General features: G+C 41.1%; 2 protein-coding genes and 1 long non-coding RNA gene across 3 annotated transcripts in view; 2 read left to right on the top strand and 1 right to left on the bottom strand.

Annotated features, from left to right (window-relative positions):
- The window catches only part of LOC136001473 (uncharacterized), a 30220-nt gene extending 20534 nt beyond the window's left edge, over window positions 1–9686 (bottom strand). The window contains exon 1 of the long non-coding RNA XR_010607803.1: window positions 9602–9686. This is a non-coding gene — a long non-coding RNA (uncharacterized LOC136001473). The remainder of the gene's footprint in view (window positions 1–9601) is intronic.
- A 107-nt stretch (window positions 9687–9793) lies between these two features.
- MAGOH (mago homolog, exon junction complex subunit) lies at window positions 9794–11485 on the top strand. Its single transcript, XM_065656761.1, has 5 exons — window positions 9794–9881; window positions 9996–10054; window positions 10152–10262; window positions 10556–10638; window positions 11225–11485. Exons 1-5 carry the CDS (start codon window positions 9794–9796, stop codon window positions 11322–11324), a joined length of 441 nt encoding a protein of 146 aa, XP_065512833.1. The 3' UTR covers window positions 11325–11485.
- A 1014-nt stretch (window positions 11486–12499) lies between these two features.
- CZIB (CXXC motif containing zinc binding protein) lies at window positions 12500–19755 on the top strand. Its single transcript, XM_065655830.1, has 8 exons — window positions 12500–12706; window positions 12800–12883; window positions 13454–13510; window positions 14259–14340; window positions 14837–14868; window positions 15314–15391; window positions 18596–18661; window positions 19489–19755. The coding sequence occupies exons 1-8, from the start codon at window positions 12701–12703 to the stop codon at window positions 19564–19566; spliced, it is 483 nt and encodes a 160-aa protein (XP_065511902.1). The 5' UTR covers window positions 12500–12700; the 3' UTR covers window positions 19567–19755.
- Window positions 19756–19999: the final 244 nt, after the last annotated feature.

Here is a 19999-nt window from a genome sequence, read left to right as displayed (position 1 = left end):
CACTGCCCTGGTCCTGCTGGCCACACTAGTGCTGATACAAGCCAGGATGCTGTTGGCCTTTTTGGCCACCTGGGCACACTGCTGGCTCATGTTCAGGTGCTGTCCACCAACACCTCCAGGTCCTTTTCCACCAGGCAGCTTCCCAGCCACTCCTCCCTGAGCCTGTAGCACTGCCTGGGGTTGTGAGTTGGACTCCAGAGATGTCCTCATATTTTCTTAGTTAGATCTCTACTAGAAATCAGGGAGGGTTTATTTTTTTTTAAAAAAAGAGGAAATAGATGGAATTGTTAGAAAGGCTTTCAGTTCTTAGAGCAACTTCATGTTGAGAAGTTAGAGGTCAATGAAACAATAAAAATGGCAATACTCAGTCACTGTCTTCTACTAACACTTAGAGACAAATAATGTGGTTCACTCCTCTAAGGAAAGATATTAAAGTGCATAGTGACCAAAACATGAAAAAAATCTACGTGAATCTAAATGGCATATCAGGCTATCACAGCCAAGACATTCAAGTTTCTATAACCCAAATAAAACAAAGATATAATCATATGCAGGTACCTTTGATATACTAGACTGCATGACAAAGTACCCAGCTGGACCTGGGTTGACTTGGGACATGTGAAGTTAGGAGAAAAAAATGCAAGAAAAAAAAAAGAACTTCAACTTCAGCAGAAATAATGCAGTTTTAATGGACCATGGAATATCAGGTACCCACTAAGAAGATGACCTTTTCTCCAGTACTGAATAACAAAGCCATAGAACACAAACAGTGATAAACCAACTTCAACTTTACAAAATCAATTTATGTGAGAATAAAAGAACAAAAGACATGACCTTTTCTTTACTATTAAATAAACCAAACCCATTCTGCTGAAGTCTGGTTTTTGAACCTAAGTTATTGCCTGACCTTTCTTATTCCACTGCAGGATGCAAAACGATTGGGCAAGCATTCAACCTCTTTTGTTCTTCCTAAATCAGAGTTTTGGGTGACCATGGAGGGGAAAACATGCACACCTTTCCTAACCTCAACACAGGAGCTTCTGCAGGTAACATCTCCCTCAAAGCTGGTCAAAGACCACACAGACTAGCAAGCCTCAAAGGCTGGGATGTGACTGTCCATCCAACCCAGATCTTGCATCTCCTCAGGATCCTACAATGATTCTGAACAATGAAGATCATTAAAAGTGAGATATGTTTATGGGATATTATATCCATTATGTCAATACTGAGGTATTATACCCAATACTGATAGCATTTTTTTATACTGTTCTCCAAGAATCAGAAGCACAAAATATATTTCCTGAAATTATCCTTTTCTGTGGTATTACCATGAGATGAGGTCTTGATCATTTATTAAATTCTCTACACGATTATAGACAGTATGAAATCAAAATACTATATAAATTAATGATAATTACATAATTAGTGTAAATATAGTCTAAGCATCAGTTTACCTGTGATTTTTCTCTTGTGGGGGCAGTGCCTAAGTAATGTTCACCAGATGGATGCTGCTGACTGGGATAACTGCAAAATAGGTTTATTCATTGAAAATAGAAATGTGTTATTATTTCAAATCCTTTTAATCCCAAGAGCCATCTGTGAACAAGATATTTTATTTGATGTAGAAAAAAACATATGCATATGCACTTGAGTATGCGAAATATATAAAAATATTTACATAAATTCATTAAGCTGCCATCCACCACTCCATAAAACCGTTGTCAATAGGTACTGCTTATGCACCAGCCCCATGGTTTAATGGGATAGACTTAGAGTCACAGTAATCCTGACTGACTGGAAATCAAGAATAACTTTCTGAGAGAGAATAAAATCACTTTGTTATGAGATCTACACACAGAGAAATATCTCCTTCGCTTCTGGAAGGGGATTAGTTTATTACAGTCAGTCTCATCATTTTCACCTTGGCTTGGGTTTCCATCCTCCTATTTTCTTTTTTATCACTGAAAAATTGCCAGTGACGTGAAATAGAACCAAGCTGATGGCTCCTAGGGGCAGGAAAGCAGTTATGCACAACAAAGTAGACTCTTGGAAAAGATGACCAAGAACTCTGTGAGATCAGGGAAAGTGGACAGGAGAACAGCAGGACTGAGAATTATATCTCCTCGCTATAAAATAACAGTGCTCAAAACCCAGAATCTGAAATTATATGCCCCCATGCAGTAGAGAAGGTGGAGGGAAAAAATACTGGTATATTTAAAGATGAAGGATAAAGAGCATTAGTGAGCAAAGATGCATAAGGGACCTACGACACTGCTGATTCCAGGGCCCACCTATCTATCGCTTCTAATAGCTATGAGAGCCCTGAACAAAAGTCACAGGGTACTGTGAAAGGGCGCATTTACTGATAAAGCAGTCTTTTTCTGGATAAAGAAGAAAATGGTTGCCATGGCAACCCTGAATGAATTCAGCACATCACCTGCACATCAAGTCTATCTGCAAGGGCTGTCTTGAAAGTTGAGGGTTTGTCTGCATCTTGCTAGGGATCCCTGAAAATCACACAAAGGTTTAACAAATCAGGATTGCACAGGCAATGGATGGTACTTTTGCATCCACAGATCAAAGGCTGCCCAAAGGTACAATTACCTATGTGAAAAGAAAGCAATGTATTTTTCCTGACATAAGTTTTCAAATGGCTGTAAAGAGTGGAAAATCTGATGCCTGCAGGGGACGAGTAAGGCCTGGCAGTTTTCTGTGAGAAAACAGGACATGCCAGAGGTCTCTCTACCTTTTGCTAATGAACCCTTATGTCTGGATCTCCTGATCTACTAGACTAATTTCCTTCTTTATAGAATAAGGGAAAAGCAAAGAGCTAAATATCAGCATCAAAGATGCTGGAAGAACATGGGCTGTTTAGAGGAGATGATAAGCATGAGGAAAAACGAGATGCAAAACCAATAAAAAGGTATGCAGAAATTAATGTTACGATGTTACAAATAAATAAAATTCAATTCAGCTTCTTGTCAAAGCGTACCAGAGAATATAGGGTCCATTCAGAGTAGCATAAGCATGTCTCTAAAGGTAAAATTAAAAAGTTTCTGTCATACGTGCACTGCCCCAGCTCTCTCACCGCTGTAAAGTTTGTGAAATTATGGTGTGTCAACAGGCTCTGTCAGATGATCAAAACTTCTGGTAAACCACTACAAATAAAAGAAAAAAAAAATAGTACAATGTCTATTGAAGACAAAGCAAGGCCACATGGAAGCAAGCAAAAGTTGCTTAGTAGCCCAGGTCTGAAGTATCATCTTGAGCAGCTCAACACAACTACTATCCCCTTTCAAGTGACATGGACCAGAACCTGGACATTCCAAGCAAAGAGGTAAAATGTTCAACACTCCTTTGATTATTTCCACAGACATACAGCCCTTTTGTAGACATAACCCGCCCCTATGGGAAGGTCATGGGCTAAAGGTTAAATAAAGGTTAAATAAATACCACTTGGGGCACCTTCCAAGAGCTTGGGAGATTTGTTTAAACAAAATAAGCTTCCACAGAAATACAGCACTTGGCTAATTTCTAAATGAAGAGCTTGAAACATGCAGTGACATAAGATACCTCTTTCTTATATAATATTAACATTTTGGGGAACAACTTGGAGGACAATTTACGAACACTAACTCCTGTCAAGTTGTGCCAGATTCTTTCTGCATCTCAGAAGAAACCTGGCACTGGAGACAAGCCTCTCCATGTCAGCCCTCATAAATATCTCTGCAAAATTTTGAAGTGAGAATTAACACACATCTATTTTTTAAATAAGAGCAAATAATATTTTCTGTAAGTTGAAGCCACAATTCTACCACGACAAAACACCCAATTTAAATCAGTAATATTTATTTTCTAGAGTTGTTTGTGGAAATAAACTCTAATGAGGTGGATTCATCTGTACTGCACCCCTGTTACTCCTCAAGGCTAGCAGTTCTAATACACTGGACTTCTAGCATTGCCAAACCAAACAGGTTAGAACCAAACAGATTTATAGGGGGGCTGACTTTTCACATGAGAAAGTAAATTACATGATAAAGTTGTATTTGCTACAAAAACAATCTAGAGAAAAAGCAGAGAATCAAAAGCAATCAAAATCAAAAAGCTTCATTAGAATTCACAAAAAGATTCACATGAAGGAGAGCTGATCTTTGTATGGGGACAAGGGGATGAACAGGGCAACTGTGACAGCCCCTCCCAGCCCTGTTTTCTATTAATTTCCATTAATCCTTCTCCTTTTCAGACACTCATTTACACATCTGAGTCTGTGCTAGGCTTAGGAGTTTTTTTCTTGTAAGACAGATGTCAATACACCACATTTCTGTTTACTTAGTCATCTTCAGCGATTATTGTCTTGCAAGCAGGGATGTGCGTTTGCAAAGAACATCCTTCAGTCGGTAGCTGGCAACAGCGGCACAGCGCAGCAGGGAAAACCTCACCTCAGACAGCAGTAACGTCACTTTATGTGGCACCAAAACAGTAGATGCTACTTCTTACAGAGCTGTAATTTTAACCAAGTAGATAAAACTTATCCATAATGCAATCTAAAGATACCAAACGTGATGTCTTTTCTAAACAGCACATCACGATGCATAGCTTAGTACTGACATAGAAACCCACAGTCAGTTTGTCTCCAGCAGCCACACCGGACTCCTGACTCAGCTATATTTTGATACTAATTATCTTTCACACAGTGCAGAGACGTAGGAATTAATATTCTTCAGAACTAGAATATAACACTCTTCTCAGCAACTAAAGAAGTAACACAGATATAACAGGGATATACATGCAAAGTCAAGATCCACACCACAGAATACATTAAATGCTATCAAATACATTTTTTAAAAAATTATGAATTTATTAACTTCCAAAGATTATTTTGTCTTAATTTAGTCAGTGAAAGTAGTTTCTTTGATAAGGGAATCATGAAGAATTAAAGGAAAAGCAACTGCATTAAATTCTGCATGTTTAGAACAGTTTCACAAGCTACACATTTGAAAAATATCAGACTACCTGTCTTATTTGGAATTTGTGAAAAAAATTCTGTCACCCAGTTCTCCAAAGTGTTCAACATTTCTAGTGACAAGAAAAAAAATAGCAGAAATACAACTATTTCAATGGCATAAGCAGGTTTTCAGAAAAATACAAATAACTCACATATCTTGCAACCTTAAAACTAAGTTAAATTAGGGATCCAAAGTAGGTTTATTTATTAGTTTTCTGCCAGACATGAGGGAAAAAAAAAAAAAGAGACATACTCAGAGCATGTTTACCTGATTTCTCCTGTTTCGCCAAGTCCCATAGATACCTGCTCCCCGTAGGTCAGAAGTTTAAATCATGTGAATTTTGCTCTTCTTAAAACAACAACAAACCCCACCTTATAAAGCAATATCAGTATCAAGATTATATATGCACATTGTTACATTACAGTGTTTCTGTAATGCTAAAAATGTGGATTTATACCGCTGTTTTCTTCAGAGACAGAACAATTACTGTTTGTACATGCTGCTAAGCAGAATGAAAAGAACTACAATTCACACATTTCTGTCTTTCACAAACACAACCCTAGGCCAATGCATTCAAGCGTGGCGTGCCTTTTGATTATAAATATGTCAAGATAACCCAAACACCACTCTGGTAGCAAAATGTTATCTATTGTAATGCCATCAAACATGACATCTATTTTAAGAAGACAAAAAGCTAATATACACACAGTAAAAAAACCATTTTTATCTCACCCACAATATGCACTCGTCATAAAATATGTTAGTATTAGTATACAGAACTCAAAGACAGCTGACACCTCCCAGATGAATTTAAATGCAGGTTCTCAGGATAACTCATATTCCAGTTTGCTCTTCCTTCCAACTCAGTAATTTAAACAACAATGCATTAAGCACTGATATTCCTGAAAAGGCTCATAAAACAATTTAGGCAATTACAGTAGAGTCATTCTCTCACAAAAACCAACCTACCAACCAACAAAACCACAACCAACCAAACAAAAAACCCTCTGAACTTGAAGTCAAACCAGATAGTACTTAAGAGGAACATACAAAGTTTATACCTGGTATTACCTTTAGATTGGACAACCAAGTTCATATAATAAGCAGGGTAATAGTTCTGCAAAAAAATCCTTCAATCTGGTATAAATATGAATGTTACTTTTTTTAGGCTCATGTTTAAATTTCTTTGCACTACCTGGAAATGTTAAGAAAGCAATTGTTAGCTATTGCTGAATTAGCAGGACTCTTCTACAGAAGCGCCAACTTTCAGATATTTTATAGAATGGAAATTCATAAAGAATGCAGAATGCAGCTGTGGATATTCAAGCCCTAAGATATTAAAAATAATGAATCCTTTTTCACATTTATACAGCTACTACCAAGAGTCTGCCTAAACCCAGGAAACTATGGCCAAGAAATCCGTGATTTTTAACTATGAAGAGCCCTTTGAGATTCCAAAAGAACACTTTTTCTTGAATGAATACACTTTTGATACTTATCTATAGCCATTTAAATTGTAAGAGGACTGCAGAAAAACTCAAAATATAACAATAGTATAACACTATAACAGTATAACAATACACCTATAAAATACAATACTATTTAAAAAAAGATTCACACTATACATGGAGTGGCAATGAAAGTGCTTCTTACTGGACAGATGAACGGCAATGAAACACGCTGACTCCCTGTAAGTGCTTGAAGTGGATAGACAGTAACAGAATAAGGCAATATAACCACACTAGATCTTTTTTACATGGAATAACTCAGGAAAAAATAAAATAAAAAAACATGTTTGATCCTTACATGCTGTGAGAGACTACAACTCCAGTTTACTTTTAACAGAAAAAAAGGACTCCCAACATTTCCTGCAAAATACTGAGCTTATGCACACACTTAGGATTAATATGCAGAACAGGGTAATTACTAACTTTTTAGATTCACAGAAGTTGAGGTCTTTCTTACCCTAACTGCTTTAGTGGGAATATGGCACCCAAAGAGACTGAACGTTAGGAAGCTGTAAACCAGAGTCTATGAGGCTTACGGAAAGTCATTCAGTTGGATTAGTGTAACCTCAGTATTTGTTAAAGAGGAGAGAGTGTAGTATGTATCGTGCACATGTGCCAGTCACTTAACCATGAGAAGGAAACTAGATGTAAATCCAGGCAAAGTGCATACACTAACTGCCTTGTGCAGGTCAGCTTTTCATTAAAGTTCTGTCTTTGCCTCCAAGCATCTCAGCTGTGAACAGAAAAGACTCATATATGTTCTGAAGTCAAATACCTTTTCCAGTGAAACCCGGCCAGATTTAATATCCCCAGTATTCCTAACCACAATGTAAATGCAAGAAGAAAAGTGGTTTAACATTTATATTAAAATTTACACTCTTAAACTCCGAAATTTAAAGAAAAACCCTTTAGTTTCTTTAGTGAACATCTTTAACCAAATGTCATTTCAGTTCACGAAACTTCTGTCTTGTTTCATTGACACCTTCTGAGGTGCTTCTGTGGAGTTTGGTTCAAAATGAATCATAATTCTGATTTTCTATAGAAAAAACTCTGACTTCTAAAGATGTCTTTACTTTTGTAATGACATCTGGCAGAACTCTGAAGATGTCGTTCCATTAACTTCTAACTACAGGTAAGGATTACATTTAATCCGAGCAGACATAGTACATCACAGCGTGTCACAAGCCACATCATACTGAACAATCAAACTCCAATACAAATGCAATGAGTACTGCCATATCAGACTGAAGAGTGTTGTACTTCATAATTTAGCTGAGTTGTACGTATTTCGTTTTTAATCTTTATTCATAAATAGATTCTCCAGACTACTGATCATTGTCTCTCAATATCCTCCAATTCCCTTGGGAAAAGCACGTCTAACTTAGGCAGAGGAAAAGGAGCTTGACCTATTAGCACACAGTGAATGAGTTCATTAGCTGTTCAAGAGTGAGCCTTCAATATTTCACCTCTCTCTACCTATCTTTTTATTTTCTTTTCTCACTCTTGGTGAGTATATAATAAATTGTTCTTTATTTTGCATGTGCTCAGTGAATAGTGTCTTTAGGTCCAAGCAAATAGTAATTTCAGTTAAACAAGGCACTTTCTTTGCTCCACTATTTTAATCCAATGAAGTCCTAAAATATGTCGAAAGTAGCTACTTAACCCTAATTTATGAGTGCCTATTCCTATTTTTCCAGAAAAAAACTGTATTGCCTGTCACTGTAACAATTCATGGTAAAAGAAATCAACCACAAATCCAAACATTGTTTGGTTTTGACTATACTAGTGAAAACTTAGAGCTCCTACAGAGTCAGAAGAGGAAGCTAGATCACAAAACATACAGGGCTCCTGAAAAACAAACTACAGCCAAATATGACCTGTCAATGGGGAGTTTAGTCAGTTTACATACGAATGATGTCCAGATGTGAACACCTAGGGCTTTCCTCCATGCAGAATTAACTGTGATCAAAAGGTTTATTTGATTATTTACACAATACCATACCAAAGACTGTGTTCTTTTCATGGACAGATTAGATCTGGAAGCAGTTCAGCAATTTCCACTCAGTTTGTAACAGTAAATACTGCCAGACTTAACCCTGCTATAACTCTAAGCAAGCAGTGAGCTTCGGTAGCCCTGTAATTACTGCCTACACCTGGGACATGATGCAGCACCACCTGAATGAAATTAACTTCATCAGCGTAAAATTCATTTTCAGTGCTACCACAGCACAAAATGTCCTCCCCCATTCAGTGCCCTCAATAAAAAGTGTCCCTTCTAGTGATGAGCATGAGACACCTCATTTCTAATTTTTTTTTCTTTCAGAAGGGAACATTTTACGAAAGGGGCGCGTCTCCTGCTATTTCTCTCAACAGTTCCCCAAAGAGCAAGGAGGTCGATATTGCCACCAGTCTCAGGCTTCAGTCATCGACCTCCTTGCTCTTTGGGGAACTGTTGAGAGAAATAGCAGGAGACGCGCCCCTTTCGTAAAATGTTCCCTTCTGGTACCAGTGGGGAGGCACCGGGTGCGCTGGGGGCAAACCCAGCCCAGGAGCTCGGCGGGGTTACAGCCTTCGTCCCAGCGAGGCACAAAGAGCTCCAAATTCTAGCACAGTAACACTACATGCTAATATCCGGACTCATAACAAAAGGCTAACTGGACCTCAGCTTTCTTTTATTAGTTACGTCTAAATATTACAAGCGAGCCTTTATTAGGAACAAGTGGGCGGGTTGGACTGGATGATCTCCAGAGGTCCTTTCCAGCCCAACCATTCTGTGATTCTGTGGTTTAAGTAGGAAATATTCATTTTCCACCCAGAAGAAAAAATAAATCCCAAGTTTCAGGGCAAAGCATGCGGCGTGCCCCTCACCGGTGACGGACCAACACCGGCACGGGCTTCGGCCCGTTCTGTGCCTCAGCACCGGCACCCGAGCCGTCCCCGCCGCAGCAGCGGTGCGGGGACAGCGGATGCGATAATCGGGCAATAGGGTGACTTTTTTCTGTCAGACATTGCAAACATAACCCCCTGCCGCAGGCACCGGCCTTTGTCCCGGGGAAGGCGGGCAGCCCGTGAGGCGGCGCTCCTCACCTGCACCGCTTCGTGCCGCCCGGTGACTCGGCGCGTCCGGGCCGGGCCTGGCCTGAGGCGCTGCCCCTCCGCCCGCACCTGCCCTGCTGCAGCCACCGGCGCCCGCCAGGGGGCGGCCGCAACCGCCGCCGTTCCCGCCGTGACGCGCTTGGCCCGCGCCACCGCGGTGCATGCCGGGGCGGTGGCGGGACCATGGCGAGCGACTTCTACCTGCGGTACTACGTGGGGCACAAGGGCAAGTTCGGCCACGAGTTCCTCGAGTTCGAGTTCCGGCCCGACGGTGAGAGCCGGGCGGGACCGGGCGGGTGGGGGGCGGCGGGGCCCGCGCTCTGCGCTGCCGGGAGGACGCGGGGCCGGGCCCGGCGGGGCTCTAACGTCCGTCTGTGTCGGGCAGGGAAGCTGCGCTACGCCAACAACAGCAACTACAAGAACGACGTGATGATCCGGAAGGAGGTGAGGGAGCGGGGCCGGGCGCCCGGGGCGGGCTGTGCCCGCAGCTCGCCGGGCAGCGCGGCCCGGGCCGGGCGGTCATGCCGGGTGTCGTTCGTAGGCCTATGTGCACAAGAGCGTGATGGAGGAGCTGAAGAGAATAATCGACGACAGCGAGATCACCAAAGAAGACGACGCTCTGTGGCCTCCTCCGGACAGAGTTGGCCGGCAGGTTGGTGAACAGGGTCTTTTCTAATTGCTGCTTTAATTTTTCTGTGTTAGCTTGTTAGAGCATCACTGAACTTTTTCTTCAGATCCCTATTGTTTCTAGCCAAGAAGGAAACAAATGCTATTTTAAAACCTGTGCAACGCCTGAAGGCAATTTAGCTGTGAGAGTTAATATGATTCACAGACTTGCTGCATTCAAAACCTTTGTAATAAAACAGGAAAAAACATCCTCTCAGTACTTAATTATTTCTTACCACAAAGTGGTAGTTTGACTTCCTATAATATTTTACTTTTCAGGAGCTTGAAATAGTAATCGGTGATGAGCACATCTCCTTTACCACGTCAAAAATAGGTTCGCTTATTGATGTAAATCAGTCAAAGTACGTACTCTGCTTTTTTATGTTGCTGTTCGTTTTATGTCATAATTTATATTAAAAGTTGCTGGTTACGAGGTACTTGTATTTTATATTGTTTCAAAGTATGAGGGCACAAGTGCTCTGTGTTCCCACCTAATGAACCAAATGCTTTGAGACTGTGTCATTACACGCTGTATTTTCAAACTCTCCAGCAGGTAACCTGCCTGCAGGAACCAGTCAGGCACAGGCAGAGTCTGAACTGAACCCGCACTGGCCTGTCCACACCAGTGTCCTTGGGGGGAACCAAGACTTCTGTAGTTCAGCTCAGCTGAAAATACTGGATATTGTGCTTTGTAAATCCAAAGTGATGTTACTACTTGTTTTCGCGATAAAAACACACATTTTGTCAAGACTTACAACTTGCAAACTTGAATTGTAGAATGTTTTTATCAGTCCATGCAGGATGAAACAAATCTGTTAATGTCTAAGATGACTTCTGAAAAGTCTCTGTATAGGCTTTGTTGGTTTTTAATAGGTTAGTTCTATAAACTGGTCTCTTAGAACATCAATCTAACTTTTTTTTTCCCCTTCCTTCTGTTGTGCACTGCAGGGATCCAGAAGGCTTGAGAGTGTTCTACTACCTGGTCCAGGACCTTAAGTGTCTAGTCTTCAGTCTTATTGGACTACATTTCAAGATTAAGCCAATTTAAATTAAACAAACTGAAGTTTGTATTGCAGTATCTGGGGGAGGGGGGGTGGGCAGGGAGGAAAGCTGTTTCAGTTCCTTGGCTCTTTCTGGCCTTGAAGTTTTTATGTATGTTAGAATGTTTGTTTTGGTTTTTTCTTTTTTACAAACTGTCAGTGACTGTCTTAATAAAATGGTGACATCTGTATTGTTAATTTGTATGTTCTGGTGAGAAACTGACTTCCTAACACTTCTTTTGTCATGTACCACACAAAGCTGTATTTCACTTATCTATCTAGGCAGCAGTAGAAAATGGGATTAAGTCTGGCTTTGTGATATGAAACTTACAAGCTGTCAAGATAAACTTTTGTTGCTGCCCTGAGTTGGATATTCTGATAGGCAGCTCAAATATGCACAACTGAAGCCCTGACTCTGCACATGACAAGTGGTTAGGCAGCTCAAATATGCACAACTGAAGCCCTGACTCTGCACATGACAAGTGGTTATGGCAAAGACAACACGTCAGCTTCGCAGCCAGTGCTGCTTTGTTACCTGTTTGCCTTCAGAGCGGGAGACAACAGGTGCCTGGGAGCCATCCAGGACCTTCACTGCCGTTCTCATCCAGCCTTAGAAAAACTGAAATTAAAAGCAATGCAGGATGTATTTAGTTAAGTTCTAGACTGGCTCATCTGTTGTGCAGAATTGATTAAGAGACTTAAAGAACCAGACATGTCACAACTTCAAGGTGGTAATTTCTGTAATGTGCTGTGTGAGGCCCCACGCTGGTCACAGGCCCCGAGGGGGTTCCCCACGGCAGCTCTGCCAAACTGTGCCCTTGCTTTCTCTAGCACCTCTTAATGTTTTTCCTAAATTAGTAACCGCTGTGATTAAAACCAGATTGTAATTAATTGACTTTTTTTAAGGTGGAAACATCTAACCCATATTACCTGTGCCAGCACCTCCTGCTTTCCCTCATCACAAGCCCCGTCAGTCCTTTCTACCAGCACCCACCTCTAGCGCCCTCCCCACACGCCTGCCCCGCTTCCCCGCCACCCTCCCCGTTCCGCCTTCACCGCCGCCCCGGCCGCCCCGCTCCCCGGGGCCCGTCCCGCCCGGGGCCGCTCCGGCTGCCGGCTGGCGGGGACAGGCCGCGGCGCTGACAGGCCGTGCCGGCGGCCGCCATCTTGGTCGAGGGCAGCTGCGGCTTCCGCGTCGGCTTCAGCGCGGCCGAGAGCACCGGGAGGAGGCCGCCAGCTTGGCTGAGGGCACAGCGCAACGCCGTGGGGGTGGGAAAAAACAACAAAAACCACCACCAAAAACACGCAGGAGCGGCTTGAAACCCGCGGCTGCTCCCGCGAGAGGCGGGACGGGGTGGAGCGGCCGCGGGCAGGCTGTGCGGCCATGGGGGTAGGTAGGAGCCGCGGCCGGGCCGGAGCGAACCGAACCGAGCCGGGCCGGGCCGAGCTCTGACGGCCTCTCTCGCTGCCTCTTGCCTTGCAGAGGATCGGGCTGCAGCTGCGCGCCACGCTGGAGAACATCACCCGGCTGCGGGCCGAGGGGCAGGATTTCCGCTGGTACCTCAAGGTGCGGGCCGCGGGAAGGTCCGGGGGCAGCCGGCGGTGAGGGCCTGTGGTGGTACAAATGTCACATCGCTCCGCTTAAAAACCAATGTGTTTTTTTCCACACAGCGCAAGCAGGCTGCTACAGGAGCAACAAACGTGGTGCTATAAGCATATAGACACATATATGTTAGTAAATGTATGACGTTATACATTGGTTTGCAATAATGAAAAGACTTACGCTCAGGTGTTGGTCAGTGCCCCCGCTAGTGAGGTGGTTGCTAATCCAATATCCAGGTAAACGTCAAGGCGCGCTGTTCCCACCTTGTATTTGGTGACTGTGCTTTGGAACACGTTTTCCACCCAACATGACGAAGGGCAGACAGACCCTCACGGGCGGTTGGGATGGGATGGACGGCAGCTGGTACCGGCTCCAGCTGGGCTGCGGAACGGTGGGGATCGCGCATCTGCAGGGTTCACATCAGCTCCCCGGATCTCACAGGGCTACACAGCGCGCTCTCACAGAGCCAGGCTTAATTCCATTTTTTAATCCCCAGTTATTGACAGCTTTAAATTCTCTGTGTTTCTTTTTCAGCTGAAATGTGGGAACTGTGGTGAAGTTTCAGAAAAATGGCAGTATCTGCGACTGATGGTACGTTTCCCCGTTGTAACCCGCAGCAGAACAAAAATGGGAAAACAAACCTGCCTCTTATATTTTAGCATCAGGGATGTGAATACTTGCACTTTGGATGAAACAGTATTTTAATAGCTATATGTATTCAGGAAATGCTATCATATTCCATATTTAAAATAATATTTGGAGACTGTTAATTGAAATATGCCATTGGAATGGTGACTGTTGGTGACAAAGTGTTTACGTCTGCTTGGAAAAGCTGTCTTTCTGTAAAAATATCATTTGAAAACAAATTCTGAAGTGATATCAGAATAAGGTTGTGCCTGTAGCATATTCTTCTGATGTCACTCGAGTTTTTTTGGAGGAGTTTAGGTAACGCAAGGTGAGTTACTCATGCTAACTTAGCATTTGGAAACTGAAAGAGCAGGATAATATTTGTCAGGGATGAAAGAAGGTTCTGTTTTTAGGAATAATCATCTTTTTTTGTTGCATACTACTGAGTGGTAAGAATGTATTTTGAGGAATTAATGGGACACGCCTATATGAACAAGACATAACTATTATTCACTATTTTAAGTCTAGAACAGAATTATTCTTTGATAATCACAGATTTCTGAATTATAGATCTCTCTAGTTTAAAAAAAAAGCCTTCTTGTTGCAACATTTTTAAAAGTCGAAGACGATTGTAAAAACTACTTTACCTTTGCAGAGGTTTCCAGTGGCTCAGTGCTGTTAAAAATTATGTCGCTGTTGTCATGGTTTTTAGGACAGTGCTCCCCTGAAAGGAGGCAGAGGAAGTGCCACCATGGTACAGAAGTGCAAGTTGTGCTCCAGGGAGAACTCCATTGGTATGTGCTTAGAAATTTTAAGAGGTATCATCCGTTTTACACTTTTTCTCCTAAGTTTATTTTTTAGTCCCCATTTTTTGCTTGACACTGTTTGTAAAGAGCATTCACCAGGGACTTTGTACGCTGGTGCTTGAATTCACAGCAGGTACATGTACTTGCCATCATGCTCATGAAGGAGACAGCAAGGCCTCTGTGCCTGCTGAGTCCAGGTTTCTGCATGAACAAAGCTCATATCCATAATGTCATTTTACAGAAGCATGCTATTTTGCATTGGTAGGATAACAAAGTGGTGTAATGTAAATTTCTCAGTAGAAGTGAGAAAAATTAAATTCTACCTGTTGAGGGCCAACTGCAGGAACTGCTTGGTTACTTTGTTTTACTTTGTATAAGGAAATTGCTTCCAAAGAAGCAGCTGGTGCTTGGTTTGTGCTGAATAAAACTTTAGACATGATGCCACTCACTTTTGTACTTCTGATTTTTTTTTTTTTTTTTTTAGATATTTTAAGTCAGACAATCAAGCCTTACAATGTAAGTTGGTTTTCTCTTTATACAGCTGATGAAAGATAAATAAGCAATAATAATATTTTGAGTTTTTGCTTTATCATCACATTCATCTTTCGAGAGCACAAAAACCTGGTATTCCTCCCTGACGGAAAATGGTCTCTTGTAGGCTCCTGCACACAGTCTGAAGTGTAGAATAATCTGATACATTTCATAAGCAAAACATAAAACTGTATCACTCAAATTAGAAGTTGATTATATAGTGGCTTTAATAGCTTCCTTTTGAAGGCTTCGTTGTGGCAGATTAAGAAATTCTAGATAATTACTACCCATTAAATGAGTCCCAGGATTTTGCTGTCACCTGGGACAAGAGTTGGTAGTCCTGCCTTTAAAGCAATTAATTCCTAGATGAATGCTTGTCACTGTCTTTCCCTGTTAGATGAAAACTAATGGTATTCTCATTCAATTATAGGCTGAAGACAGCGAGAAATTCAAAACGATAGTGGAGTTTGAATGCCGTGGTCTGGAACCAGTTGACTTTCAACCACAGGTGAGCTCTTATTTGTGATTTGTTTCACAGTTTTAAAGAGCACTTCTTATAGACCCTAGAGTGATAAAATACAGACTATTGAAAATGGTACTGCTCTTCCTGGAACATCCTAGACCTCCCCAGTTTTCCATCCTTTCCACAGTTCTTTTACTTCATGTGACTCAACAACAACAAAAAAAAACCACAAGCAGCTAACACTAACAACTCTGATATTCTTTGTGGCAATAAAATCTAAAATTAAACTTGCCTCCGAGTCTTGTTCAAATTGCCTTACAGGTGACTCAGCACTGCTCATTCAATTAATTTGAAAGGTCTTCATTGCTCAGGTTATTGCAAAGGAGTCTTTCCCAAAGGGGAATTTTGAGAGTGCGTAAGTAGAGAGCCTCACTCAGGAGAGCGCCACTTTGCTTCTTGGCACGTTACAGAGAGTAAATGAAGTTTAACAGTCTTCAGTATACGGCCTCGAAAAAAACAAATTTTCTTTGAGACGTGACATCACTAACGCCATAGGAAATGAATATTTGCGTTTTTCCATTTGAAAATTGGTCAGACACAGACTGAAGATAGACAGCAGTTAAAGACTTTTGTAAAGCACACCTCAAGGTCCAGAGTTAAAGGATTTTCTTCAGGACCAAGGCAGTCTTCAGTGATTCATTTGCATGTGAATCGTCATGTTGTATGCAAGTTAACTCCCTACTATATTTAACCTATTATTCCAGTCGGATTAGGTGTAAATAGAATGACAAATATAAACTTGTCTTATCCTTCCCTCAGACTGTGACACTATGCTAAGAAACAGACCAAAAAAGCTGATCCTACAACAAATTTGGTGTACGTAAAATCACCACTGCAGTGTGCTCCAGGAGCAACTTTTTTAGTTATTTAATTAAGTGGAACCCATCTTTTTGAGGAACAGAATGGTTATTAGTTTATTCATGTTTGAAAGCTTTGCAGCCAGACCTAGGAACTTGCACTTCAAGAAAAAAATCTATGAGGAGGCTACCAAATGTAGATGTTTATAGCTCTGCATCCTAGCTGTCAGTTTTATTTTTATCTGCAAAGACTTTACAGCTGTAATAAAGTTTTTAATTTAATATTCTCAAAGTTTCGTCAGTGCACTCTATTAGAGAGTACACTTGAATCCCTGAGCAGATGCTTCAGTGAATTTTCTGATGCCTAAATGAGTAAATATATAGAATTTTGCAGTTCCAAACAATTCTATGAACTGCTATGTATTTGACATGATCCAAGCCAGCCTGGCTTCTCCACAACTTTTAATCTAGCTTTTGATTAGCACCAAACATAGCATATGGACATAGCATTACTGTTATTTTCTTTGTAGTTTTTGATAGCCATAATACAACCATGCCTGAAGTCAATTTAGAGTAGCTTAATGCTTGCACATCTTATTTAAATTATAGCAGTTTTCTCAAATTAAAAAAAAATTGAGTCTGAAAGAGGAGAAAGTATTCTTTGACTCTCTGATATAAACCCTCTTTTCCTGCCTAGTAGCAGCAATAAATTCAAACTAGGTACTTGTGTGTTCTAATAATGGGTAAGGACAAACTTTTCCCCTCAATTACTTCTCTGTTTAGTGTGCTTGACACATCTGCTGAAAATCTGATATATAATTTTTGGTGTTACTTGAGGATAGTTCAGCTCCTTTTCTGTCCTTGTCTCTCAAGTGAATGCTTCAACTAAAAAACTGAGGTTTCTTTATAAAATTTCTCTTAAACCTTCTTTAGCTGTTGGTCCCTGGCCAGTCAGCAGAGGGCAGAGAAGTCACTGCATGTCCCAGCTCCCTGCTGCAGAGATTAAACAGGTCTCTGACGCCAAAGCTGTAAGAATGCAAGTCCTGCGGAGTGTCTGGTACAGAAGCTTGTCATTCCAGTCATATGGCTTCTTGTTCCTTGGAGGGCTGGTGAATATTTCCAGGTGGCAAAAGCAGGGTCTGCTTTTGTTTTTCTTGTGTTTGTTCTATGCTGCAGCTCTGCTCTTTTGTCCCATGATGCTGATCTTCCTCTCCACCCCAAGCAGTTCCCTTGAGAGGGGCTTCTGACAGTTATATAAAGGCCATATTCACACTGTGCCTTGCAGATAGGTCTCCTGTTGTTATGTCTGCCACACTTTGTGGTTTATTTAACTCCCAAGTGCTTAACCTTATATTCAGATCCTGAAATATTTTAAAATCATGTGGCCTACTTCACACATTCTTACGCAGTTAAATGTCTGACCGGCACTAGTGGGGATTTCTTTATCAAAATGCAAGTGTGGACCCCTTGCAGAGAACCAGGCAGCAGCTACCTCTGCTCTTTAGCTGGTTCTTAATACAATTCTGTAGTTAGCAGTGGCAATGTAAGAAACCTTCCTATGTGCTACAGAGGTGGCTAGGATCTGTACGTTTACTTTTAAAACTAATACAACTTAATTTACAGCTTGATAACTGTGAACCCTAAAATGAGAGAGCTATTCCTACAGAAGATAAAACAGAACACCTTGTTCTTGTGCTGTATGCCATACCCAATTCACTGTTTCATTCCTAGTGCTGTCCTTACCTTCAGCTCTTTAGAAACAGCAACAGTTACAGCAGTGGACAACTCTCCCCTTTCAAATGACTGTTTGGGTGCCCTAATCTGTTCATTCCACCAGCTGATCCTCCTTTCATGCAAGGCTTGCTGGTCACTTCTGTACCTAAATCCAATGCAGGCTGTGCCTCCTCTAGAGCATCTTGCATTCTGACAATATTTCAGCCAAAACTATTAACTCTCTTCCACATTTTCCTTCTGTTGTTTTCTTGCAGTGTAAGTATATTCTGAAGCTGTTTTATACATAATGCCTGTATGGACTCTGAGCACAAATTAAAACTATTAGTGGTTGGATGCTGCTACATAAACTTAGAAATGTAGGTTTAACATTATCTAGAATACTTGGAAATACCTTTTTGGCAGGAAAAATAGAGGAGCGGTGTTCCCTCATTGTACTCTGTGGTTGCTTAGATTGAATTTTCCCAGTTCACAAACAGGGTCACAACCTTATACTGATTCTTAACCAGGAAAGAGCTTGACCATCCTTTCTACCTAATTTAAAAGAAATACAATAAAAGTTTGTACTGAGTTACTTTCTTTCAAACATGTTTCAATGATCATATTTATTATTTTCTTGGTACAATTTATTCTTAAAAACTTACTGCAAATGTGTTTGCAGGCAGGGTTTGCTGCTGAAGGTGCAGAATCTGGCACACCTTTCAATGACATAAACTTGTTAGAAAAGGTATGTTGTCTCAGTTTCATTACTAAATCTAATTATCTAGCTTTCTTTCTCTAAGTCCTTCATCTAAAGTACACACCCTGCACATGCAAGAGACTGGTTTTTGCTCTTTCATGTAGGCACCGGAAGGTCATAGATGGAGAGAGAAACTAGATCAACTATGAACAACCAGCATGACTAACAGAGTCATTTTACAAGTACGCATTTGGTAGCTTAGCAGCTGGCGAAGGTAGAAATGCAACTTTTAAGTCACTCAGGAATTCCAGAGAGTAAACACCTGGAATATTAAATGGCTGGGGTTATTCAGAGTAGTGAACTTATACTTCTAGGAAGATGCCTGCTCTCTTTCCTGTGTAGAGATATTAAAAAAGAATATACAGACTCTGTCCTTCGGAGCTCAGGATAATGACTCCAGGACTGCAAATCTTCCTTGGCTGTGAGCAAGAATCTCAAGGTCAAATCTGTTCCCTGGTATCCTACTTGGCAGGGATCTGCTTGTCTGCTTACCCACCTGACCAGGGTATTGTAAATGATAGATAATCCTTTCATCTGCTGTGGTTCCCGTCTTGTCCACTACAGGCTGTGAACTACATATGAAAAAAAAAAAATCATTTTTCGAACACTGAGACTGAGACATTTAATTTCAAGTCAGTGTTCTTGTTTCTGTCAGATATCAGAATTTAGTTTAGTCACTGCACAGTTCTTTCCACAGAAATCTAAACTACAAACTTTAAGTGAGGCTTAGTTTCAGTTTGAATTCCAGTCTGTGTTTTAGACATGATTGCATTCTATCCTCTGTGACTAATACTATGAAATCTTATTTCCTGTAGGATTGGAATGACTATGATGAAAAAACAAAGGAATCTGTTGGAATCTATGAAGTTACCCATAAATTTGTAAAATGCTAAGCTCATACCCCTGATAAATCTTGACATGCTTATTGATGAAGGAGCTTTAACCAGAGATGCAGTTTCATCTGAGTTACTTTTCACATGGCTGTACTTCAGAAATGGAAACCTAAGTTGTACCTACTGTCCCCAGGAAGTCCTAATAAAATATTTTCCACAGAGCACTTTTGAGATGGCCTCAGTACAAATTGAAGTAGCATATACACTTGACTGAACTGTGTCATTTTCTTAATGTTGTCTTTTTTGGGAATATATATGGTTGTGATGGACTGTAGCTTAACCACTGTATCAACAGTAAGTACTTAAAAGACTTACTGCCTTCAAGTTTTTAATAGCCTGTCACCAAGAAGTACCCACATCTGATTTTCTAACATATGCAAATAAGGTTTTTTCACTCACCATTCCTATCATCAGGAAATGGCAGTGAGTATTA

The sequence above is a fragment of the Caloenas nicobarica genome, chromosome Z (genome assembly GCF_036013445.1).
Source record: "Caloenas nicobarica isolate bCalNic1 chromosome Z, bCalNic1.hap1, whole genome shotgun sequence".
Lineage (NCBI taxonomy): Eukaryota > Metazoa > Chordata > Aves > Columbiformes > Columbidae > Caloenas > Caloenas nicobarica.
The sequence above is the reverse complement of the archived record's forward strand: the minus strand, read 5'-3'. Positions and strand labels throughout refer to the sequence as shown.

Excerpts from the sequence above, each read along its gene's own strand:
- MAGOH (XM_065656761.1), top strand. The coding sequence starts at position 9,794 with ATGGCGAGCGACTTCTACCTGCGGTACTACGTGGGGCACAAGGGCAAG. Across the intron at positions 10,055-10,151 it reads ACGTGATGATCCGGAAGGAG|GCCTATGTGCACAAGAGCGT; the intron begins GTGAGGGAGCGG and ends TGTCGTTCGTAG. Across the intron at positions 10,263-10,555 it reads CGGACAGAGTTGGCCGGCAG|GAGCTTGAAATAGTAATCGG; the intron begins GTTGGTGAACAG and ends TTTACTTTTCAG.
- CZIB (XM_065655830.1), top strand. Across the intron at positions 13,511-14,258 it reads GGCAGTATCTGCGACTGATG|GACAGTGCTCCCCTGAAAGG; the intron begins GTACGTTTCCCC and ends CATGGTTTTTAG. Across the intron at positions 18,662-19,488 it reads ACATAAACTTGTTAGAAAAG|GATTGGAATGACTATGATGA; the intron begins GTATGTTGTCTC and ends TATTTCCTGTAG.